Source organism: Bidens hawaiensis, unplaced genomic scaffold (genome assembly GCF_021521415.1).
Source record: "Bidens hawaiensis isolate Kalapana, Puna unplaced genomic scaffold, B.hawaiensis_p1.1 tig00012228_1, whole genome shotgun sequence".
In the NCBI taxonomy this organism is placed as follows: Eukaryota; Viridiplantae; Streptophyta; class Magnoliopsida; order Asterales; family Asteraceae; genus Bidens; species Bidens hawaiensis.
Window position 1 is genome coordinate 514894 of NW_027491987.1, and position 26753 is coordinate 541646.

Genomic DNA, 26753 nt, shown 5'->3' on the forward strand with positions numbered 1-26753 from the left:
GTGTATGTAAAACAATTGTAACACTGATCCTTTGGGCAGAAGTGGGGCAGTTGTTTTAATTATGCACGAGTTACTTTGCTAGATATAAATATAGCACATTAACTTTTGGGCAGAAGTGAGACATCTAGATCATGTTATGCAAAACTAACAAAGCTTGTAGTTAGACCTGAATGATGAATGATATGGTAGATGTAACACATCACCTATGGGCAGAAGGGATACATCAAAATTCACTCAAGTTAAGCCTTTTATGTTTTGTAAAATTTCATAAGATTTAATTGTTTACAAAAAACATTTAATAAGTTAATAACAAACAATTTACAGGAATTAGTTCTCGGGAAAATATAAGTTCTTGGAAATTTGTTCTCGGGAATTATGATTTCTCGAGAATTTGTTCTCACGAAATATGAGCTCTCGGAAAACCTTAGTTCTCGTGAATTAATTGGGTTTTTGGGAATTTTATGATTCCGACTTTTAGTGGGTTTTCGGGATTTGTAAGTTCTCGGGAAAACAGTTTATGAGAATTTGGAGTTTCTAGAAACAATAAGTTTCCGGATTTAAATCTCACATAAAGCTATGTTTTTTGTTCCCGTGAACAATTATAATCCGCAAACCCTGTTTTATGGCCTGTAATCCGTGAACAACGAATACCCGTAAACTATTTTAAGCCATAAGATTTAGTTCAATTTCTAAGGGATTGACTTTATCTCCAAGATTTATTTATTTTTGAAAACATATGTTTTATTAATTATTAATATTTCAAGGAGATAAACTTTAGTCGATAATTTAGGAAAAACATATCATAATCCCAATTCCAAACCAAAATATGTTAGCTTTTTCAAAGATTTTGATGAACACCAAGAACATCATTGAAAAAATTAACCATAATTAACCTTAATTTTCTGAAACCAAAAATTTAATCATGTTTAAAGATATTTCGAAAAACATTATGTTTATTATATGGATTTTAACGAGTTTAATGGTTTTAAACAGTTTATCAAAGAACAATAAAAACCTAAAATTGGGGTTTATCAAGTTTTAATTCATGTATTCCGATTTAGATCCTGATTTATGATACCACGTGTTGATCAGTTCTTCATGTAATTAAGTAATAGAAAACATGAATAATAATAATAATAATAATATAACCTACTAACATGTTACAGCGGGGAGAGTAGTAACACTAGCAGAGTATGTTGTAGTCGACATGTTGTCATCTTGATCGAGTTCCTTTTTATGATGTATAATTAAGGATGTGATTAGGGTTCTTGAGAGGAATCCGGTTTGAGAGAGAGGATGCAAACAAAATTGTATGTCTGTTTTTTATTAGGTTATGATGTTAATTGTTATCTCTCTTTACATACACCAAGGAGAAACTCTTTATTAGTTAATTAAAGGTAATATGACTCAACAATTATTAAACTAATATATGATAAAGTATAAATAATATTGTGATATAATATTATATATATGATTATAATGACCGCATATAAATAAATAGATATTATTATGTATTTTGCATTATGCTCTTCATGTAGCAATGAACCACACTCTGGCCTTCTAGACCGTTGAGTAGATAACTCAATCCAAGAGCCGCACCAAGGAAAATTTGGACGCGCTTCAGCCATGTGAGGCTTGAGCTACTCAAATATTGGTCAAGGCTTCCGTATGTCACAAAACTCCGAACAAGGATCTTCTCATCTTCTCATCTTGCTCATCACAAAAGCCGATAAGAGACAATGTTTACCCGTAGCCGTAGCCATTATTTTCTTTATGGTTGATTCTCACTAACTAGTTCACCAAAATAAACTAGTTTGCAAACAATTTTTAGAGCATTTTCAACCCGTCATCCATCTCTATCTTTATAATTACACTAAAAAAACACTACATTTTTCTCTCCTGTTAAATAATAATTTTTATACATTTATCATTATAGTTTTATCTCAACACTACTCACAGCGAATTCAACAAATATTAAAAAATAAATAAGGACAAACAAATTTTCCCCAAATTTACAAAAATCACTACATTTTCTCTCTCCACCCTATAATTTACGCTCACAACCACTCGTAACTCCACCCTATAATTTGCAAAACACTCTCACATAAGTTTAGGGGATGGGTTGAGAATGCTCTTATGCCATGTGTCATGCAATTACTAGTTCACACTAGCTACCCGAAAAAAAGGCCTTTAACGACACGTATTGCGTGTCATTGAGGTGTACAGATGACATGTAAATGCGCATCGTTGAAGCCCCTTTCATAAATGAAATATGACATACACCTGCGTGTCATAATATATGGCACGCTTTAATGACACTCATTTGTGACACACGTTTATGACATACAGGTATGACACGCTTTTGTTGCTCATATTTATGGCACCAATTTACGACACGCATTTATGCATGTCATCATATACTTTTTTTTCAAAAAAAAATATTATATAATATAATACATACATATATATATATATATATATATATATATATATATATATATATGCATAATTACTCATTTTCACATTAATTACATAAATACACAAATATAGCATCAAAATTATTTGTATATTAGACATCGTAAGTCAAAATATTACAAATACCGAAGTTAATTAACAAAAGTATTTGTTAATATTCAAAAGAATACACATATATCACTACCAGAAAATAAACTGTGAGGTATAACTTGACCATTCCTTTCGAACAGCATCAATATCCGCATCCGTGTACTTGGTTTTGCATCCCCCAACCTAAGAAAATTAAATAAACAAAACGCTTCAAAATTTGGTCGAGTTAAAACGATTTGGGTCAATATAAACATAATTAAACATCTAAATTATACTTACATTGTTATTAACGAGTGTTTGAAGTCCTTCATGAACGATCTCTTTCATGAAGTTTAAGATATAATAATCACACTACAAAACACTCTCACATAATTTTAGGGGATGGGTTGAGAATGCTCTTATGCCATGTGTCATGCAATTTTTACTAGTTCGATCATGTTTTTTTTTGTTTATCTTTTTTTCCTTTTTTTGTAAACAATATATAATAGAGAAATTGGTTTTTGTTTAATAACTTAAATTGTTAGCTTAAAAAAATCTAAAAACACAACTGTGTTTATATTTTTTTTCTAAACACTTCGATATAAATTTTAGGAAAATTGGTTTTAAATAATCTCAACTATGCCCTATTGGCAAATAACAGTCCAAACTTAACACTTGGCTGGTAGCGATCCCAACTAAATATGTATTTGTTTCTAACGATCTCCGACTAACGGAAAGTTAAATCAGTTAGTTTAATGCTTACATAGCACGCCTACTTGTCAAAAAATTGCTTATGTGGCGGCTTACGTGGCGTAGTATGATTTTATTTCTCTCTCTCTCCCCCCCCCCCCTCTCCTGTAGAACCGTCACCGCCACCATTTTTTCTCAAAGCGGCAACTTCTTTATCAAAATCATCTTCCATGGCCTTCTAATTATCCAAAGTTATCCTCAAAATCAAGCACACTAAAATTGTCCCTAAAACGAGTCATCTGCTTCCGATTAACCCTAAACACGTCGGTAATAAAGTTTCAGATCCAGAGGATCTGATTTTCAATTCATCTTATAAACCGATTCTATCGACGATTGAACGATGAGCATCATGCTCGTAATATCTCGAACTTGAAATTGAAACCCTATGGAGAACGGCGACACATTGGTGATGAGTTGAATTGAAATTGACTGTAAATTCTGTTGTTGAACCATATGTGTGTTCAATGAGTGGGTAAATAAAAGTTAGCGTTAGGGTTTGAAAGGTTTCAACCGTCGTCGTTGGGTCAGATGCAGATTAGGGCTTTCGGTGGTGGCTCATCGGAGAAGGTGATAGCGTCTCGCCAAATAAGGAAGTGTTGGCAGTATTGAACCGAGAAAAAGGGAGATAGGAGGGAGTTGTTGTGCTGCAAGAGATGGTGGGTTGTGGTGGAGGTGGGTGATGGCTAGCAATGATGGTAACTGTCATGGAGGTGGGTGGCAACCGACTATGGTGGTGATGTTTAAAAAAAATGCTCCAAGGATGAAGATGGTCCGTTAGAAAAAATTTAGATTATGATATTGATTATTATTATTATTATTATTATAAACTCTTGAATACAATTTTTTATATTACCTTATTAGACTTTATTAAGGTAAAGTCTCACTAACCATTCATGAATGTATAAAGAGTAGGCTTTGGTAAAAAGATCATATACATAAGAATTCTTGGAGAGAAGGTGGAACACACTCATATATGTTGAGGAACTAAATAAAGAGGAGTATTCTCTAACATAGTCTCTGCCTTCAAATTCGACTTCTTCTATAAGTTTAAAGACTACAAGTTTATCAGGTGTAACCTTAGGTGTGTGGCCCCTGATTGTACTGCTCTTTAGTAGAGACCTGATACCTATTTCAAGGGGCCCGTGTTGAACATGAATCCCAACCACACTCATCAACGTTTCGTTTGCTTATTTTTCTAGTCAAGGAGCTAAGCCAAAAACCAAATATGATGACGACACAAGACGAGGATACTACATGAAGACCCATTAATAAAGACGCCACTTAAAATCAATTGTGAAATATAAAATTTTGAATTTTATATTCATTTAATTGATTTTGTAAACAGTTTTTTACAAGTATATTTCTCATTATTAACGAGGGTATCGTTAGCATTTATTTTATAAATGTCATTTTAACAAAACTACGATCAATTTCTTACATAAATTGATGTGCAAAAGCTTAAAAACTATATATATGGCCTATTTTTAAGATTTTAAAAAAGAATACTACGCATGAAGGAAGCGATAAAAAAATGCTATAAGTGTCCGTATAAAACCAATTAGAAGATAGTTAACTATAATATTGATGTAGATGTCACGGTCTAATTAAAAACTAGTTGATTTCAAGTCTTAGTTACCTATAACAAGTATGGGCAAGTAAGGTCGTCTCTCTAGAAAATCAGTCGAAAATGTTGTTAAAGTTTATTGTTTATGTTTTTAAATTGAACAATCGATGTCAAACAAGCTTTTAAAATGGTTTGATTATGAAACACTTTGTAAACCAACCAACTTTGGTTTGTAAAAAACTATAAGAAAGATGACCTATCTTGTTTCAGATTGTGAAGCAAACTGAATAAGTTAATTAAACCAATTTAAAAATCATATAGACAAGACTTATTAACCAGTTTGTTTCAATAAATAATTAAAAGACGAAGTATATGGCTATGATAATAATCAGAACTTAATCTATCAATATAGTTAATTAACAGTTTTAGGTTTTATGAAGATAATCAATTCCATGGTTAAAGATAAACAAGTCAATGACAATAAGAACTTAGGTCAAGTTATTCTACGAAGGGAGACAAAAAATTAGAATGATGAGAAGGATTTGTAGCCACATGTAATATCCCGAAAAATCCCATATTTATTTTGGGCTAAAAATGTCAACTTTGAAAGATGAGGGATCAAAAATATTCCCAAGACAAGTAATGGGAAAATGAGATAAGAAAAGGCATCTCATGTTAAGGAAGTAAGAAATTCCATCTCACATGGAAAAAAGGAAGAAAGTGGAAGCTCTTTATAAGGAAGAGAGTTTCCATAATAATATTCTTATGTGGCTAACCATTCTCCCTAGTCCTAGCGCACGCGCACGGACGATGGGCGTAATGTGGCGTTTTAATAGCACACTTTGCACTTCGCATCGATGCGAGTCGTATAAGGGCCGTTTTAGCATTTTTTTTAAAAGTACAAAGACCAAAAGTGAAAATCTGAAAATTTAATCCTTTGCGCTACGCGAACGAATCAGGATTTTAGTCTTCACACTACGCGACAGACAAATACATAAACCGACATTAAGTTGGTTCGCGCTACTCGAAGAATTCATTCACCTTTACTTTACGCTACGCGAAGGAGCAATAATGCATTTGCGACATGTGTGGACACGTGGCGCCACATGGCAAGCAGTCCGATGACTCAGGAAATATTATGACGGTTCACGCCGCGCGAACCGCTGAACCTTTTGTCCTTCGCGCTACACAAAGGAACCCAAAATCAAGTATAAATAGGTGGGTTCACAGCATGTTATTCTCACACACTATACACCTTTATTTTCACACACTTTACCTCGGGAAACGTGCCAATCTCGTAGAACGTGCCAAGCTCCGAAGCTTTGACAGTCTAAGCATTAGAACGCGATAGAAAGTAGAAGTACCGCTCGATCAGTCTTAGGTATGTAACTCCAAATACCCGTGCGAGGTTGGGGTTCTGTTTAAGTATTATTTTATTATTATTATAAGGAAAAATGGTTTTTATTGGTCCCAACTTTTTCATTTTTGCCGGCGCTGGTCCCAACTTTCATTTTGGCTGGCAACGGTCCCAACTTCAACATTCGTTGCTTCCACCAGTCCGCGACTGACAGAGCACTAACTCCGTTATGTTTTTGCTTACGTGTCAATCTGAATTGTCAAAAACATATTACGTGGCAGCCACCGTGGATTATTGGTTTAGGAAAAATGGTTTTTATTGGTCCCAACTTTTTCATTTTTGCCGGCGCTGGTCCCAACTTTCATTTTGGCTGGCAACGGTCCCAACTTCAACATTCGTTGCTTCCACCAGTCCGCGACTGACGGAGCACTAACTCCGTTATGTTTTTGCTTACGTGTCAATCTGAGTTGTCAAAAACATATTACGTGGCAGCCACCGTGGATTATTGGTTTATTACGTGACAGCCACCAGAACCCTAACTCTTCAACGCTCACTCAAAACCACCGGATCCGCCCTCTCCGTCTTCACTTCCGGTGAACCCTTAGCTGTCGCCGACCAAACTCCCGCCATCCTCCTCAACACCCCTTCCTCCACCTCCACCAAACCCCCTTCATTCCACCGCCACCAACCCCCACCACCACCACCGGCGCCGTCGACCCGGTCTCCATCTGTTGCTAGCTCAAAACCCAGATCGGTTCCGGCAGCCGCCGTTAACCTCCATCAATGAACCTGTTTTAAATCAATGAACCTGTTTTAAATCGAATCTGATTTGAAAAGGAATTGGATGCGTACCGGTAAGACCAAGGGAGAATTTGGTGATGATGGTGCCGGTGATGGCGAATCCAACGAGGAACGGCCAGTTCCGGTTGAACTCTCGCTTGAAGAATACGGGCCATGGATCGAACTTCGTCATTCTCTCTTTCTCTGTGTGTTGTGTGGCGACTCAGTGGTGTTCGTGTGTGAAGGGGGTTTGGTGGAGGTTGAGGAAGGGATGGGGATCATCTCAAAGACTTAGTAACCATCAAGATTTAAATGTTTCTCATAACGTTTTTTAAAATTTCATCGACAGATGGATGGTTTAAGTAATAAGTGTACATACCTTCGACATTGAATAATGAAATTAATATTGCCAAGCAAACACAAACACTGATATCTTCCCCTGAAAATTAAAGAAAAAATAATATTACTACGCTGCTGAAAAACAATTAAAAAAAAAACCTGATCTGTCACTTAAATAACCGAATCCAAACAAAAACCAATGGTTTGGTTTTATGCTTCCATAAAACCGAACTTTCGGTTTAGCATGCAATATAAACTGAAAAACTGAACCTCGACCGAACTTCTGGATTTTAATTTTTAGTTTTAAGTAATTTAAATAAAAAACTAATATTTATAGTGTCACCCATATGTTTTAACCCAAATGCATAATAAATAACCAATTAGTTACTACTTAACATAAAGATTTAGGCCCCAATTCCTTACTCTGAGCCGATTTTGTTTTAGGCCAGAAATTTCAAGCCCAAATGGTAAAACCGAAAAGACTGAAACCACGCCGAAAACTAAAAATATGAAACCGAAAGGTTTTCAAAAACTCAAAAACCGAACTTTAGGTTAAAGGTTCGGTTTTAGTCCAAAACCAAGCCATGCACGAGTATTTAATAAAACTAGTAAGCATAGTTGTCAATAGCGAATAGTGGTAAATAGCGACGGGTCACCTATATGCTATGCAGCGAATAGCGGTAAATAGCGACCGCTATTTCATATTTAGCGAAAAAGGAGTAGAAATGTTTTCAAGCAAATAATTAGGGTTCATAGTCACAAAGCTTTTACGGTGGAACTTGTGGAAGGTGCCGCTGTTTGGTCGATAAACAAGCCTGAAAAATAGGTTTTTACAAATTTAGTAGATAGCAGACTATAGCCGCATCCTACGTAGCGCGCTATCACCGCTATTGACTCCTATGCTAATAAGCAGCAGGTTTTTGAACAAATAACCATGAAGGCGGCATCAAGATAAAGCTTACCACTGTCACAGCAGACCGCAAGCCTCTTTCCCTGTTTTAGATGCAATTTTGCAAAATTTAATGCAGAAGGAAGATTTCTTTGCAGAGAAAATCTATCAAACTTTGAGTTCTGTAAAGGTAAAGTCATGAAATCAACTAGCAAGATTATTAAAGAAACTGAAAATGTAATAGATAATTAAAATAAGTGAAATGATAAATGGTTGCATAGCTAACCATTATAGGCAGGTGTAAATAAGCTTCGGAATCCTTGAGAGTACAAAGAATCTGATTATTGTCACAGTTCAGTATGCTATCCACATTTAATGCTTTAAAATCTGCACAAAATGAGATGATTATGATTTGAAAATTTTAATAACCAAGTAGGATAAAAAGATATTATTCAATCTATCAGCAAAATTTTATAATGGATCATCTTGAGTACAGGTCAACCAGTTGGGTTGACCCGCAAGCAAGTGCTTGTCCATTTTTTTATAACTGATATGCTACTTACAAGGACAAAAACAATATTCTAGCACTGCTGATCTAGTTTGAATAAAATTAGACTTTGAACAAATTTCAACATGTTTGACCAGTTCCTGTTTCTAATGCTTTTGATTTGACCCATTTGAGTTAAAACAGTAAAACACAACCCAAAACAACCCATTAATATGAAAACGGATAAATTGCCACCTCAAATCTCTAACATCATCTGAATTTTCAGTTGATAGTTTAGTCGCAGGCCTGTGAACAAACCAAACAAAAACGAACGGGGGAATGTTCATGTTCGACTGTTAGTTCATTTACCTTAAACCGAACACGAACAATCAATTAATGGAATGAACTTTTTGGTTCATGTTCGTTCGTTAAGAAAAAGAACATGATGCTGTTCGATTATGCTTGTTCGTTAAAAATCTAAATGAACATAAACGAACCACATAAACGAACACAAACGAACATAAATGAACAATCGTAAACGAACAAACATGAGAATTGAGAGTCTGGATGTTGAAAATGAGCGGTCGACACTTGATGGAATGAAAGATGCGGGATGCGACTAGGGCTTTTCTTATTATACATTATATATTTAATACTTTAAATAAAATTATAAAATTACATAATTATACTTAAATGGGTTAAACGAACGGACATAAACACATAAACATAAACAAACATAAATAAACGAACATATATTAACATACATAAACGAACATTCATGAACGTAAATGAACAAACAAAATATGTGTTCACGAACAGACATAAGTTGTAATGGACAAAAAACTTTACATAAATATATTAACGAACGTAAACTACGAATGTAAACGAACCAACGTTCACAAACGTAAATGAACAAACGAAACATGTGCTCATGTTCGTTCGTTTAACTAAATGAACAAAACTTTTTGTTCATGTCCGTTCGTTTATTAAATAAACGAACTTCCCAGTTCCCGACAAATTGTTCACTAAGCGCCAGGTTCATTTACAGCCTTACAGGCCTATGCAAAGCATATTAATAACTCTAAATCTCTTAACAATAAAAAACACTTACCACATCCAGTTGAACAAACTGCTACGTTAGTCAGACCCAACCAATATACTCCATTCCCATCATCTAACAACTCTCCACTAATTCCATTCTCCATAATAACATCTAATGGTTGGTCAAACTGAGTCAACCGGGCGCTTTCTAACTTTATATCCTTAACACAAACCTGAGGAGCATTATGCCCCCGTTGAGCACGAAACACCCTATCTTTTTCAACAATATTAGCCACCATTAGGTTACACACATCAGGCCCAGAATTAATCAAATCGTAAACATTATTCCAAAACAAAACCGGCGTTAAACCACGCGCCCAACTTTCTTCATCGTCCCCTGCTCCCGCTATATAATTCCAACTGAATTCAGAGCTCTTTTTTTGTCTATAAATATCATTTGAAGCAGATGCCGATATAAGAATAATCGGTGTAAAATCCCATGAATTATGATCAGGAACTTCGTTTAGCCATATAACGGTTTTTTGTGATATCCAAAGAGGGCGTAATGGTTTTGTTAATAAAGACGAAATGGAAGCAATATCAACTCCACTTGTTTCCAATACTTTGACCCATTTATTTATATTGGAATCTATTCTTGTTTTCTCAGTGTCGGGTACCCAAAGTGGAAGATGTAAAGATGTGTCCCATTTAGCGGGTTCTTCTATAGAATTAGCCTACAATCATGCAAACAACACGGTGATACATGTTTTATTTTTTAAAGAAGTTAGAGTTACCTATATTGTCATACAAGTAGGCATGTAAACGAACCGAACGAGCACGAAATCACGAATAATTTAATGAACGGAGTTTTCTTGTTTGTGTTCGTGCTTGTTTATGTTCATTAATAGTATAAACTAGCGGTTCACGAGCGTAAAAGAAAGAACATAGCTGAATATAGATGAATAAAATAACTAATCAAACGCCAATTTAAGTAAACATGAACATAAATACGTTGGGCATAAAAATTTATTAAAACTAGACTAAATTGTAGTGGGGCTAAAAAATTTAGATTACTGTAAATAAATGGACTTAAACAAGCATAAATAAACTGAACGAACCAAGACAAAGTGACATAAATGAACAAATAAGACTTGTGTTCATGTACGTTTGTTTGTCTAAATGAACCAAAAAAAATGAGTTGGTGTTCATTCGGTTATTAAATAAATGAGCATAAACGAAGTTCCTACCAAACGGTTCACTACTAGCATAATGAACACTCAGTTTGTTTACAGGTCTACATACAAGATAGAAATAACTAAAAAGAGATCAATTTTGCAACTAAGTTTAAAATGCATCACTAACTATTCTCTAAAAGGTTAAAACAATTTAATCGTCGGATCAAAATAATCATATTTGAACAAAAGATGCATCATATATGATACTCATGATAGAAATAAAGAAAAATACTTACTTCTTCAATTGTCTTATTGATCCCATTCTTTTGGTTTCTATAATTCAATATTGCACGATTCAACACGCAAGTCCAAATCGGTATGGTCTTCGACATACTATCTGGAAACCTCTTCCCTTTGCGAGTAGAATCAACGATCATACACCCTCCCTTCTGTCCTATCCATAACAAAAGAAACAAAAACTTCGAATATTATTGTCCATTCAAAACAAACTCACCATACATAACTACAAAAAACGTCACATTAAAAATCTATAAATCATTTCTAGACAACTTTGAACATAACATACTATAAAGATGACATGATAAACAAATAAGCTAGAGCTTGATGCTCATTAATTAAAAATCGCACTCCTATTGAACAAGATTTAGCATTACTGATTAACAACTTGGTGCAGACAATACAGATTACTTTTTTTTTAAGATTCAAACACACTGCTAAACTCCATACCTAGAAAGAAAACAAAAGCTGGCATCCCTAACTTTTAAATATCGAACAATTATATTTATTTTCTATGACTTCTATCTATTTAGATTATTTGTTTAACATCATTGACAATTCAATTTGAGAAAGAAACAGAAAACCATCTTTCTTAAAATGAAGTCTTTCCTGTAAAACTTGACTCAAAATATTGGGTAAGCAAAAACCTTTTCAAGTATCAAGAACCTTTTAGGATGATTTCTATAATGGACTCAATCTTTAGGAACTTTTGGGAAGTTGGACGGAACTAGGGGTGCCAACAAGCCGAACCGCTCGCAAGCTACCCGAGATCGGATTGATAAAAAGCTTGAAGCGAGCCAAGCTTTTTAGAGCTCGAGCCTCAAATAAAGCTCATTTAGTTATCAAGACTAATCTCAAGCCTTGTATGGGAAAAAAAAAGCTCAAAACAAGCCGAGTTCAACTCAAGCTCCTGTAAGTCAAAACGAGCCAAGCTCTCGGCTTGTTTACACCCCTAGACTGGATTGAGAAGCTAGAACTCTTTGATGAAAAACTAGGGGAGCAAACAAGTCGAGCTGCTCGATCTCGGATCGATTAAAAGCTTGAAATGAGCCAAGCTTTTTCGACCTCGAACCCCACTCGTATAGTCATCTAGCCTGGGCTCGAGCCTTGTATGAGAAATCAGTAGAGTTAAATCTGGTTGTGGTAGGTAATATTCTACACAAGCAGATGCAACTCTACTGATTAACTTAAAACAAACAACACAAGTTACTATCAGATTAACAGATTCAAATAAAATACATTCGAATTCAAATCTCTGCACTAACATTGTTACAATCAGAGATACAAACACCATTTTGTAGCAAAACTCACATCAATATTATGACTCATAAGTGTTCAACAAATCGAATTTCGAATCAAACACAAAATAGATTCAAAAACTTATATTCAAATTCGAATTCGCGGCCAATGCGAAATTCGATTTGAATGCATCTAAAAAGATTTTTTTTAATTCAGAACTACTGCAACCTTGAATTTTTTGAACAACAAAAAATACAAGTCTATAAAATAAATAAATCGGTTACAACCAGAATAATCATATACTAAAAATAAAAAAATAAAAAGGTGAAAAATGCATAATTTGAACTCGGTTTTCCAAAAGAAAATCCTAAATCCTGTCCGATTCGAAACTCGACTACTAAATCAAATCGAATTCAAGTTTCCTAAAACCAAACTAAAACCTCTAAATTTAATTTCCTCGTTTCTCAACCATCACTCCCAAACGCAAATTATAAAAAGAAAAAAAATTATTGTATTTTAATAATCTCAACTAAAGTCTATCACCCGATAATAATCCCAACCGAGTTTATCGCCACTGGTGGCCCAGATTTAAAAATACTTCAATATGATTTTTTAGGGCTTTTGATCGAAACTAGGGGTGCAAATGAGCCGAGCCCGAGCTCGACTAGGCTCGAGCTCAGCTCGTTTAACTTACACAGAGCTCGAGCTCGAGCTTGGCTCGTTTCGAGCTCTATTTTCAAAGCTCAAGCTCACCTCGTGAGTAAATTTTCAAACTAGAGCTCGGCTCGTTTACTATTTATCAATTATTTTTTCTATAATTAATTTTTATATATTTTTTCTATTATAATTTTATGTATTAAATAATATATATCATTTATTTATTTTCTCATAACATTATATATATTAATTAATAATTATTAAATATATATTTTAAAATTTTATATAAATGACAGGCTTGTTTAGGCTCACGAGCTAGCTCAAGCTCAATAAGTGAAGCTCGAACTCGGACTCGATTAAGCTCCGCTCGATCTAGCTTTTTAACGAGCTGATCTCGAGTAGCTCGGCTCGTTTGCACCTCTACTCGGAACACATTATAATAAAAATGAAAACAACCTGCTAGTGTAGCTACATGGAGATTAAGCCTAGAGGTATTAAACGACAGGTTATTCGTATGTCCATCCGTGGACTTAAAATAACAACTGGAGTCAAACTGATTCGCGTACCACCGCCCGCAGCGCAGGTTCGCAACAACCGGCAGTTGCGGCCACAGGTTAGCGATCTCGGATACGAAGATCGAGTCCTCGTAAATTGATAAGAGAGAGTTGTATAAGGAGCTGTGTCTTCGTTTGATCGTTCTGGAAGCTCGGTATATGCTCATTGATGCTGTATCGGTATCGTCCGCCATTGATGATCTGTGAGGTCTAGGGTTTTGGTGGAGATGAGTTTGTTGTGTTTGTTATAACTTTGATTAGTTGGCAAATTAGGTCCTTATAGTTTTATTTGCTAAGTTTTGATATCGGATTAGGCACGGCACGACAGTGAAACCTAAACTTCATGGGAAAACCCGAAACCTAAGGGTGTTCAAAAAACTCGAGGCTTGAAGCTCGGGCTCGTGGCTAACTCGATAAAAACTCGAATAAAACTAGCTATAAAAAGTTGATTTGAAACATTCTGAGCTGATTTGGATCATTTTTGTAACCGAGCCAAAATCGACCCGGGCTCGGCTTGTTGGCTCGATCTTAAGCTCATTTAACTTCAAAATCGAGCTAGAGCCTAGCTAAGTTGCCTTGTTTAATTTTGACCCCGTGCTCGAAACCACCCTGACTCGATTCGGGCTCGACTCGTAAAAAAACCTGACATAATTGGGACGGGTGTTTCGGTAGATTATTTAGAACTTCGGAAGATGGTCAAGGTAGCTGGCTTCCAAGCCACTGCACTAGATGCGCATGTAGTCGTAGTAGTCGGCCCACAATGCTTCTATTCTATACCAAATTCTATCCGGATTTTGATTCTGAATATCTTAGATCGGACATCAGAACTTCACAAGCCTTTATCATCAGAATTCATAGCTCACTCCCAACTGAGAATAGGCGCCTCCGTTCAACCTCGAGAGACTTGAATGCTCTTTCCATCCAAGCATGATAGTAGGTTCAAATCCAGTAGAGCGTGATTCGGATCTTCTTCGATCGAATTCGACTGAAACACTAACTGGAACTGGAACTGGAACAACAATCTAAATTTGACCTCAGGGTTTGGGTTAGTTTTAAAATTTTTACGTGTTTGGAACATGTTTGGGATTTCTAAAATACATTATTATCCGACCCAATTACCCGATTATATACCTGACCTAACTTTTAATAATTGTATTTCAAATATATAGCTTCTAGATATGTGTAATCATGGAACAAAATGGATTGATATTCATGTTAGAAGTTTTCATATCGGATAAGATGTTTGTATAATTGTATAGGAAGTGGTCATGATAGTTAGGAGTGAATTGAGTGTTAGGTTAGACAGTCCGCTATGGACGGCCTTATGGCACGAAAGGCGTGACACATCATCAAGGGGCGTAGAAGGTGGGGGCGTTCTTGCAGAATGAGCTTCAAGAGAATGATTCGGAGTTCTTGCAGAATGAGCTTGCGAGGGGGGGACGCACTACAAAACGACGGGCGCCGTTCTCTCTCTCCATCTCTCACACACACATACATGTATATGTATATATATTGGGACGCCCAGAGGGCTTTAAACCATAGTGGAGCGTTATGGAGAAGGGCTTCAAAGCCCCGTTTTCTACTTGGCGATGACGTGACACTATGGAAGGGCTTCGATGCCCCCCCCCCACACACACACCCCATAGAGAACAGCCTTAGGGTAATGTAGGCATCTCTCAAATCTATACTTTCCGTTGTAAACTTTTAATATAATAAATCCAAAGACTCAAGTGTTTCATTCATAGGTTTTTTAGTGTCCCGAAACCAACTTATCAGCGGCGAAGCCACATGTAATTCACCGGGCTCAGCCGAACCCGGTTAATTATTAGTTTCATATAATCTATAGGTACGATTTAACGAGCGAACTCATTCTTTTTGACGGGTGAACTCATTGATTATGAAATATTAAGTTAAAAGTTTTTATAGTAATGAGTAATATTTCTATAAAATATAAAAACCTTAAAAATAACTACAAAAATTAGTAACAAACGTTATAAATAGACCAATAATAACTCATATATGTTATATAGATTATTATAAAAAAGCCGAAAATTATTAATAATATCAGTAAATAAGCCCAACCCAATTAACATTAAACATAATACCAAAATAAAAATTAAATAGAAAAATAGCCAAAAACAACACCGATCAATATCTTTTCTATCAACCAGGCCCAAACTATAGCCACCTTCATCAGTTCAGGCCAAAAACAATGATGATGTCATAATGCGTTTTATTTATTTGGCCGAATGACCAACCCGACCCATCTAGGACCGAAAACTTTGACGCCAGAAAAAGATCGAGCACCGAAATATTCCGAACCCATAAGAGAAAATTCATAGCTCCGCCAATACAACTTATAGACCCAAAAAACAAAGGTGCTTGGTTACCAATCGCCAGTGAGGCTTTGGCCTAATGGTTGGAGGAAAATCCTCCTTGGTGGGTATGAAATAAAACGTCAATGAAATGTTTTATCTTACACACAACATATATGCTTGCATGTTTCATTAATAACTCATCATAAGAGATAGCTCGTGACCATCCGATGGGTGAGTGGTTTAAACTTTACATAATATGGAGAGTTAAGTATCGTTTTAGTAAGTATGGTTTGTCTAATTACGTAACTTTAGTACCGTTTTTGAATTTATTGCAAATGGCTACCTCACTTTTCTAAAACTTGCAATTTTAGTACTTTTTTTCTAACCCCGCTTATTTTGTCCGTTAGGTCAGGTGCAAATTAGTAATTTCGATTATTTTATTATTTTCTCTTTTAGCTAGGTGCCATTTTCATACATGTGGTTTGTTCAATTACGCAACTTTAGTACCTTTTTTTGTATTTGTTGCAACTTGATACTTTGATTAGTTTTGGATAGATAGACAAACCAAGAGAGACATTACGTATTACATATTACAATTAAAAGATAAATAAATACATGATAAGATGAAAAAGAACCATGAAATGTATAGCATATTTTTTAGTCTTTTGTTCTTAATTACCAATTTACTAATAATAGCTCAAGATTCGAGTTCATCTTAACTATTGTTCTATATTTTCTTTATGTGCATTGATTTTTTTTCTTCAAAAGTTCGGGTATGATAACAGTAGCTCTTTAACACATCGGAGGATCAAGCCAAATAATAATCACACAACTTCGCACCTCTTAGTATAACATCAATTGAACTTGTAGATGAATGGCGATTGACGAATCACATGGACAAAACAATATATCGTAATTCATTGAATTTGAAGATAAACAATGAATAGGGTTTGAAGGTCAATGAGCGTGGGGAGGGGGTTGAACTGTTCATTTAGGGTTAGAGATGATCTTTTAATTGTAATATGTAGTGCCTCTCTTGGTTTGTATGTCTATCCAAAACTAATCAAAGTATCTAGTTGCAATAAATTCAAAAAAATGCGCTAAAATTGGGTAATTGAACAAACCACATGTATGAAAATGACAATTAGATAAAAGAGAAAATAAATAAAGCAATCGAAATTACTAATTTGCGCCTAACTACGGACAAAATAAACAGGGTTAGAAAAAAGTACTAAAATTGCAAGTTTTAGAAAAGTGGGGTAGCCATTTGCAATAAATTCAAAGACGGTACTAAAATTACGTAATTGGGCAAACCACGGATACCAAATTGGCACTTAACTATAATCTGGATTATATCAATGAAATGTTTTGTCAATTAGTTTAAACTTGCATATTTAACAACCAAAGTAACACCATATGAGTATTTATAATAATGTTTTCATTATAAGTGTTAGTGGAAAGACGAAGTTGCCAATAATGCTAGTGGAAAGATGAAGTTGCAAACAACTGGTGGACAATGATAAGATGATAGTTTAAATTTGATTAACAAATGTCTTACCAACAATTAAACTCATTAAAGATGGTTGAGAGTTATAGGAAACATTTAAAAAGAATCTTAACTCGTTTATGATTAATGTACATTTTAGTTATCTTGATATAGATTTTTTGTAAGATAAATATTTTATGTCGTTTGTGTTGCATGATATAATCTTGTATCACCTTCTTAAAATGACAAGAGTCACGCTTATTGACTTTGAAACTGTTTTTAAGTAAGCTAGTTTACCTCGCTCATGAGCTTAGTGTTCCCAAAACACGATTGCCTAAAAATACGTCTGGAGTTTGGAGTTACCAAAGCGCTTATTTAAGCAAATAGTTCTTAAGCGTATTCAATTGTATATCTTTACGGCTTTGAGATTTATTCATACTTTTACAACTCCAACTTAATATTCTCTCCACACCTACAACACCACCACCGTTGTCAAGTTCTTCATCTTCTCATACCACCATCATTGCGCCACCTGAGAGCACCACCAGCAAATTCTACAATCATAGTCATTTCGTCAAATGCAATGTGTTGTCCATGGGAGGCTTAACGGAGAGTGGTATAAAGCAAGGGCTTTGGCCTCCACTTCTATAGGTCCCCTAAGTTATAAAAAAAGGTTATAAGTAGGTGATTTGGGCTTTGTAACTATTGACGTGAAGGTTTGCAGTTTACAATTACACGTGTATGGATGAGATAAGAATCATATAGGAAACCGTTCGCGTATAAAAATAAAACACTTTTAATAAAATGATTACAATACAAGGAATCAAACCTATCTAGGGAAGCAAGTAAATTATAATACGAATTACATCGGAAAAATCAAAATTATAATACAATTGAAATAAAATAATGCAAGAAAGGTGTAGAAGAAGAATGGTGTCGTAGTCTTTGTGGCCGAGGATCGTGTTTTACACGGGGCCCTTAAAACAAATTCCGGGTCTCTCCCCGTTTTGTTTTCCAGGGTACAACGGCCTAAGCAATATGTACTGCCGGGGAGGGCTCTAGCACCCGAATAGTACCTTAAAGAAAATGATGAAGATGATCAAGAATGTTGGAATTTTTTAAGAAGGTTGGAGAAAACACAAGAGAGAATATGTTAATTTTGTGTTTTTTGTGTTTTTTTGTGTCTACAACCAACGAGCTCCCTTGGTATTTATACTAGTAGAAAGTTGAAACCATTCAACCATCATTAACCAAAACTTTAATTTTTTGACCAAATTAAAGGAACCATTAACCAAAACTTTTAATTTTTTTTGACCAAATTAAAGGACATTTTAATAGCTTTGACTAATTGACTAACAACCTTGAATAAAATAATTTAAAGTTTAAACATATATTTTTTTTTTCACAAAAATTTTCCAAAAATTTTCCTCCACTCAACAATAGTGCCTTCATGTACATTGGGATTCTTGGACTCGTGTACAAGAAACCTATGCACATTACTATGGTTTGCATATCCAATGAATATACAATCCACGGTTTTAGGTCCTATCGTTAGTGCCTTTGGTGGCGGAACTGTCACCTTGGCAAGGCACCCCCACACTCGAATGTATTTGTATGAAGGTTTTTTACCCTTCCATAACTCATACGGAGTCACGTCCGTTTTCTTGCGGGGTATCTTATTCAAGAAATAATTGGCTGAGAGAATAGCCTCCCCCCACAAGTCATAGCTCATGCCCGAGCTAATCAACATGGCATTCATCATCTCTTTTAATGTACGGTTCTTTCGTTCCGCAATGCCATTTGATTATGGAGAATAAGGTGGGGTACACTCATGTATTATGCCACTTTTTGCGCATATTTTCGCAAATTGTGAAACATATTCACCACCCCTATCATTTCGCAAAGTTTTTATTCTCCGTTTTTGTTGATTTTCAACCTCATCTTTATACAAAATAAACTTGTCTATTTCTTCATCCTTACTTTTAAGTAATTATACATAGCAATACCGAGTACTATCATCAATGAACGTCATGAAATACTTATTTCCACCTCTTGTGGGAGTGGCTTTTAAATCGCACACATCGGTGTGGATTAAATCAAGGGGTTCGGTTATTCGTTGAACCGATTTGAAAGGCTTTCTCATTAGTTTGGATTCAACACATGTTTCGCATTTATATTTTGAATCAATTTTAAAACATGGAATGCTATTTAATTTAATTAAATGTCGAATTGAATTAAAATTTACATGTCCTAGTCTACCATGCCAAACACAAGAATTAGAATTTGACGACTCAATTATGTAAATAGAAGTTGCAATTTTATTCATAGAATTTTTGACAACAATTACATTCAATTTGAACATAGCATTGTCGGCATAACCCTTGCCGACAAACATTCCATTTTTCGATAAAATAAATTTATCCAATTCAATCACCAAGCAAAATTCGTGCTTGTTGAGCATCCATCCCGAGACAAGATTCTTGCGAATCTCGGGAACATAGAGAACTTTGGTCAACGTGAGCTCCTTGCTAGAAGTCCACTTCAAGACCACATCGCCTTCCCCCATGATGTCCGCAGTCGCTTTATTCCCCATGTAAAGCTGCTGGTCACCCACCGACTCTTTGAAATTCTTAAAGAGTTGTTTGTCAGCGCAAACATGGCGGGTTGCGTCAGTGTTAACGTACCACCCTTTGGGAGCGTCTCCCACAACGATGACTTCCTCGATGAAAGCCGCTTCCTCGGTAATCATCGCCACGAGAGGAGTGCCATCCTCGTCCACCAAATGTGCGTGCTCGCGCTTCGGTTTCTTGCACTAGTTCGCGCGGTGCCCCATCTCGTTACAGTTGTAACATGGTCCTTGGAAAGGTGGAGGCTTCTTTTTCACAGCCCCTTTCTTCACGCCAAGGTCCACTTTCGCTTTTCTTTTGTTACCTTTGCCTTTGCCCTTGTTGCCCCATTTGGAGGATTGACCGTACTCGACTAAGTTAGCCTTGGCGGAAACATCCACTAGGCTACCTTTTTGAGCTCTCTTATTGTCTTCTTCTATCCGAAGTCGAACAATAAGATCATCAATTGTCATCTCCTTTCGCTTGTGTTTAAGATAATTCTTAAACTCAACCCAACTAGGAGGCAATTTTTCAATCATCGCTGCCACTTGAAATGTCTCACTAAGTGTCATTCCCTCAGCAAAGATGTCATGAAGTATAACTTGCAACTCTTGGACTTGACTAATTACAGTCTTAGAGTCAACCATTTTATAGTCCAAGAAACGGGCGACAACAAATTTCTTTGTTCCCGCATCCTCTGTTTTGTACTTTTTGTCTAAAGACTCCCATAATTCTTTGACAGACTTTATTGAAGAGTACACGTTATACAACGCGTCAACTAAACCGTTTAACACATAGTTTCGACATAAGAATTCTGAATGGTTCCACGCATCTACCGCACTCAAAGTTTGAGTGTCGGTCTCCCCCTCCGCGTTAGTGGCTAGGGGAGCGGATTCTGTCAAGAACCTCGCAAGGTTCAAGGTGGTCAAATAGAAGAACATCTTCTGTTGCCACCGTTTAAAGTGCACACCCGAAAACTTCTCGGGTTTTTCAGCGTGATTAGCCATGGTAGTCGCTCCTACCATAACGGACAAAGGCGTACTGGTAACCTTGCTCGATGACGGTGATGCCATTTTTCTGAAATATAGACTATGCTAAATTAGTTTTTTCGGAAATATTAATAGTGGTCGTTCCCACTAAATTAAAGTTACGCAAAACTTTTTAATCCAAACTCTCGAATTAACCCACCGAAGGTGTTCTAAGTCCAACTTTGAAGGGACCAAACAATGGGTTTTTCCAAAAGTTTAGCGTTAAAAAATCCGAATTGTAAACGGTTTCCGTTTCTACAAAGTCGCTTCTTTGAATAGAAACGAAAAAAAAATGTTTTTTTAAAAACACAACCGCGTGAAACAAAACTAGTTTGAGTCACACGAGAATGTTTTGAATACACGAACGGTGATTTTTAAAAAATTTGTTTTAAGATTGTAGGAAACCGTTCGCGTATAAAAATAAAACACTTTTAATAAAATGATTACAATACAAGGAATCAAACCTATCTAGGAAAGCAAGTAAATTACAATACGAATTACACCGGAAAAAAATCAAAATTACAATACAATTGAAATAAAATAATGCAAGAAAGGTGTAGAAGAAGAATGGTGTCGTAGTCTTTGTGGCCGAGGATCGTGTTTTACACGGGGCCCTTAAAACAAATTCCGGGTCTCTCCCCGTTTCGTTTCCCAGGGTACAATGGCCTAAGCAATATGTACTACCGGGGAGGGCTCTAGCACCCGAATAGTACCTTAAAGAAAATAATAAAGATGATCAAGAATGTTAGGAATTTTTTTAAGGAGAAAGTTGGAGAAAACACAAGAGAGAATGTGTTAATTTTGTGTGTCTACAACCAATGAGCTCCCTTGGTATTTATACTAGTAGAAAGTTGAAACCATTCAACCATCATTAACCAAAACTTTAATTTTTTGACCAAATTAAAGGAACCATTAACCAAAACTTTAATTTTTTAACCAAATTAAAGGACATTTTAATGGCTTTAACTAATTGACTAACAACCTTGAATAAAATAATTCAAAGTTTAAACATATATTTTTTTTTCATAAAAATTTTCCAACAAATCATACACCTAAAAGATAACAAAATAAACAAAAAAGTTCATAATATCCCATTTACCAAAATATATTAGTTGTGGGCCCCATAAATTTTAAGACAACCCTTATATGTTTCTAATTTGAAAACATTATCACTAACTAAAAGATTATATGACTCCTACTTATAGCCTAGTGGTAAGAGGCTTAGGTTCTTTAATGAAAACTCAAGTTCGAATCTACTTGTGTCATTTTTGGTGGATATTGGCAATAAAGAATTTGAGCTAGGCCTTGTACAAATGTTGCCATTTTGAACCCCGAGCCCAACCGGGTTTTCATCCCACCGTGTGTTACGCCAAAGAGTTATGCTCTTGTGGTGGCACAACGATTGTCAAATGGCAGTTGGCGGTATGGTTTCCCAGGGAACACCCAAGCCAAACTCTAAAAACTAGCGTATGCCCGATTAAAACAACATAGTCTAACCAGAGTAAAGCAACAGATTCCTCCAAATTTGAGGGGTGCGATAACCTAAATAATAGAAAATCACATTTAAAAAAAAAGACCATATGGCCCATTTCCTTTTTTATAAACACTTTAAAATCTCTATTTTCCAATTTGTCTACCACTACCTTTTTATATCATACATGTAAAAGAAATCACCCCATAAATCCATAATATAAGATTGGATACAAAGTTTTCATGTTTTCATCTTACCATTACTACGTTCTAATAACACATGTCATAAACCCTTCACCTGGTGTTAAAACAAAACATGTCAAAAACTCGCAAAACTGCACATCTCACAACTTTCAAAACCATCTTAAAACTCTATCCTCAGTCACATAAGTTGTATGAGGGTGTGCTGCAAAAACGACTCTTCATCATGCCCTATCTTGAGTTGAGTACGAGTTGAGCCAACGTGAGTTCGAGCTTGATCTTGAAATTAAATGAGGCAGCTCGGCTCAACTCGAGCATGAGCTCGAAGTGCGAGCTTAATATCTAGCCAACGAACTGAGCTGGGCTTTAGCTTGGTTACAAAAACAAGTCAACATGACTCCAACTGTTTTAAATTAAGTTTTTTTTAACTATATTTATTTGAGATTTTATCGAGCGAGCTACGAGTTTTTGAACAGCCCTTGACTACCCCACATTAAGGAAGGAACTTAATGGAGACTCAGGGGTACCTGCTTCCATCCTTTTCCCCGTTCATTGCTCAAAAGTGTAAATTTACATGTTATCGTTCAAAAAGTTTAAACTCTCATTTGGTGTTTTCATTCAATCGCCACAAGCCCACTACCCCACATCATGCCCTTCTCTTGCTCAAACCCTATGCTTTAAAACTGGTATTTTACTCGTACTGGATTTAATTCAAAAATGGTACAACCAGTTGAACCGGAATGTATCGAGAGGTTCAACCAGGTTGAATAATTTATCTTGTAATTCCATATAAATATAATTTCAACTCAAAATATAACCCAAAAGTACATTAATAAACATCACACGTGTACCAAGTATCACACATAAAAAATGGTCGAGTCAGATAGAAAGTTTATACTTTGTGTACAAAATTAGTAAATTACAAAAGATGTAAATAAACTAACATTGGAGTTGTATAATACAAAATTTGTTGATTAATGAATCGTCGTTTTCGGTGTTTACTCGTTTCATTTTTATCCCGCTATGTTAAAAGTCTTTTTTATAAATATGGGCCGTAAAAAATATCAAAATCTCTCGAGTTTAAAACTGGCTTGCCAGTTTAAACCAGTATTTAAAAAAAAAACCGACAATACGATGTTCTAGCAAACCGTTCAAAAATACCGGCTCTAAATACCGGTTGTCCTATAAAACTCCGGTATAACAGGTTCAACTGGTTTTTAAAACATAGGTCAAACCAATCCCGTTTCAATTAAATTATTCTTAACTTCTCATTAAACCTCCACAGACAACTAACTTAACCGATAGCTATGCTTAAACTCAACAGTCCAAACTACAACCTATTTAAACCAAATTTTTAAAAATAAAAAACAAAAAATATTATAATATATTTTCTTAACGACCAACAAACATATAATGCTTAGGTACTCCGTATGGTGTGACCCAATGGTAAAAGGCCGCCGCCAGCTGAACCAATACAGCCGTACGGAGCCCTTAAGCGCCTCCAATTTATCTCAAGTTCCAGGGAAAACCCACTCACCCGAAGGCCTACTGGTGGTAAAATCCAAACGCCATCAAGAGTGAACCAAATATCATAAAACTTACCGTCTTTCTTCATTAAACCATCCATATCTCCTAAAATATTATAATTGAGAATTAAACTTTGACTCTTAATTGAAAAACTCATACGCCATACCACATTATAAATTAACCAAAAGTAGCAATTTTTATATTTTAAATAATATATTCCATCATATATGAAGACAAATCTTACGTGGGGAACAGACATACCTTGTCCCTTTATTGGGTTAATACCGGATTCAAAACATTTAATTAAATCCCACTTCACAAACCCATTTCAAGTCCACCAAAAATAAAGTTTAGTTACTTAAAATCTATCGCTTGTACTGTTTCTGCTAACTTGTCCCATTCCACCTGACACCCACCCACACACTCTGCTCTGTCCTGTCGCCATTATCGAGCTTCAAAACACTGTGTGAGAGAGAATATAGACGTTACAACGTCTCTTGAGTTAAGCTCAAATTATTGTGTTTTTAAAAGCAGCTGATGAACAGTGTTGTGGTTTGATAAGTGAGAGTTGAAATTTGAGTTGTGGGTGTAGAATGTCAAGAGGGGTTGGATTCATTTTGGTTGTTATTGTGGTGGTGGTGATTGGTATGGTATTGTTATTGTTATTGTTATTGTTATTGTTATTATGCACATGTGGTGTTTGTCAAAATGCCTCAATGAAGGTTTTTTTTTTTTGTGGGGTGTGGGTTTTCCGTGATTTGTTAAATTGATTCACATTTTGGTGTAAACGAGCCGAGCTCGGGTGCTTGCGAGAGTTGAAGCTCGGCTCGTTTTCACTTTGTGAGGGCTCAGGCTCAGGCTCGGCTGGGCTCATTTTGAGTTTTTTTTCTCCACGGCTAGAGCTCGGGCTGAGCTCATTTTGAGCTTTTTTTCTCTACAGCTCGTGCTCGAGCTGGGCTCATTTTGAGTTTTATTTTTCTACGGCTCGAGCTTGAGCTGGGCTCATTTTGAGTTTTTTCCTCTACAGCTTGAGCTCAAGCTGGGTTAATTTTGAGTTTTTTTTTCTCAGCTCGAGTTGGGCTTTTTTTCTCCACAGCTCGAGCTCGACTATGCAGTGCACTCTTCAAAAGTCAAACTTAAAAGTACACAAGGCTCGGGCTCAATAACTAAATTGGGGCATTATTTGAGGCTCGGCTCGGGTCGAATTCGATAAAAGCTCGAATCATTTTGAGTTTTTTTATCGAACCAAGCTCAAGTAGCTCAGCTCGTTTGCACCCCTAAGCTCTACCAGATTTTGTGGTGAGTGTGTTAGAAACCAACAGACATTGGCTCATAAGTCAACATGCATTAAGTGTGGCTTTTGGTATGTTTTTGTTTATGCACATTAGGTGTTTGTGTAAATGCCTCAACGAGTTTTCGGTGATTCGTTGAATTAATTGACAATTTGGTCTGTGGGGTTTTGTTTATTTGTTGAATTGATTCACATTTAGTGTTTGGAAACAAAAATACTCTTTCAATGTTAGTGATTTCACTTATTATTATTATTATTGTTGTTGTTGTTGTTGTTATTATTATGTATTTGTGTAAATGCCTCAACCCTGTTTATGCTGATTTACTGAATTTATTTACATTTTGGAAACAAAGATCTGTTTTTTTTAATGCTGTAACATTGGTTTACAAATGGGATATTTTTATTTAATAAACATGCATTCATGCAATCTGTTTCTTATAAAGAATCTTAGATTTGATCAAGTTATTATAGAGTAAATGTTGTTTAGATGCGTGTTTAAAATTAACAATAGTCGGTTTAGGGTTTAGTTTCGGGATAAATTATTATCCGTGATCAAAATCATCCGTTTTATTACTTTGAGTCATGAAAAATCAGTTTTGTGTCTTTGGGAAAACTAATTATTTATAGGGGTGCAAACGAGCAAAGCCACTCGCAGGGTACTTGAGATTGACTCGATAAAAAGCTTGAAACCAGCCGAGCCTTCAGCCTTATCAAGCCCAAGCTGAGCCCGATCTCGAGCCTTGTGTGGGAAAATTGGTTAGGTTTGTTGAACCTTAACGAGCCTAATGCATTTTTAAATTTTTAACTTTTTGGACTTCTATGTATTAGTTTCACACTGCATAGTCAAGCTCGAGCTTGTTTAAGGTGGCACTGCACACGAGCTCTAGCCGAGCTTAAACTCGCTAAGGCTTTTCTCAAAATATATAAAACTAATAAAAAGTGTATATAGATTAATTAATAAAATATCAACGAGCCGAGCCGGAGCTAAGCTCAAGCTTGAAAAAACGGCTCACGAATCAAGCTCGACCTTAAGAAAAAGAGCTCAAAACAAGCCAAGCTCAAGCTCTTGTAAGTCAAAACAAGCCGAGCTTCAAGCCTAGTTGAGCTTGCTGTCAAAACTTGATATTACATTTTTAGCTACCCCTTTAAACTC

The 26753-nt window shown here is 35.7% G+C and overlaps 1 protein-coding gene across 1 annotated transcript; it reads right to left on the minus strand.

The window, feature by feature from the left end:
* Positions 1 to 6758: 6758 nt before the first annotated feature.
* LOC143540364 (tRNA A64-2'-O-ribosylphosphate transferase-like) lies at positions 6759 to 13867 on the minus strand. Its single transcript, XM_077033448.1, has 7 exons — positions 13576 to 13867; positions 11223 to 11380; positions 9822 to 10485; positions 8510 to 8610; positions 8297 to 8405; positions 7371 to 7434; positions 6759 to 6990 (listed from the first exon to the last, which is right to left on the minus strand). The coding sequence occupies exons 1-7, from the start codon at positions 13865 to 13867 to the stop codon at positions 6759 to 6761; spliced, it is 1620 nt and encodes a 539-aa protein (XP_076889563.1).
* Between the last annotated feature and the right edge of the window lie 12886 nt (positions 13868 to 26753).

Excerpts from the sequence above, each read along its gene's own strand:
- LOC143540364 (XM_077033448.1), bottom strand. The coding sequence starts at position 13,867 with ATGGCGGACGATACCGATACAGCATCAATGAGCATATACCGAGCTTCC. Across the intron at positions 11,381-13,575 it reads CCATGTAGCTACACTAGCAG|GACAGAAGGGAGGGTGTATG; the intron begins GTTGTTTTCATT and ends TGTTATGGATAG. Across the intron at positions 7,435-8,296 it reads TGCGGTCTGCTGTGACAGTG|GGGAAGATATCAGTGTTTGT; the intron begins GTAAGCTTTATC and ends TTTAATTTTCAG.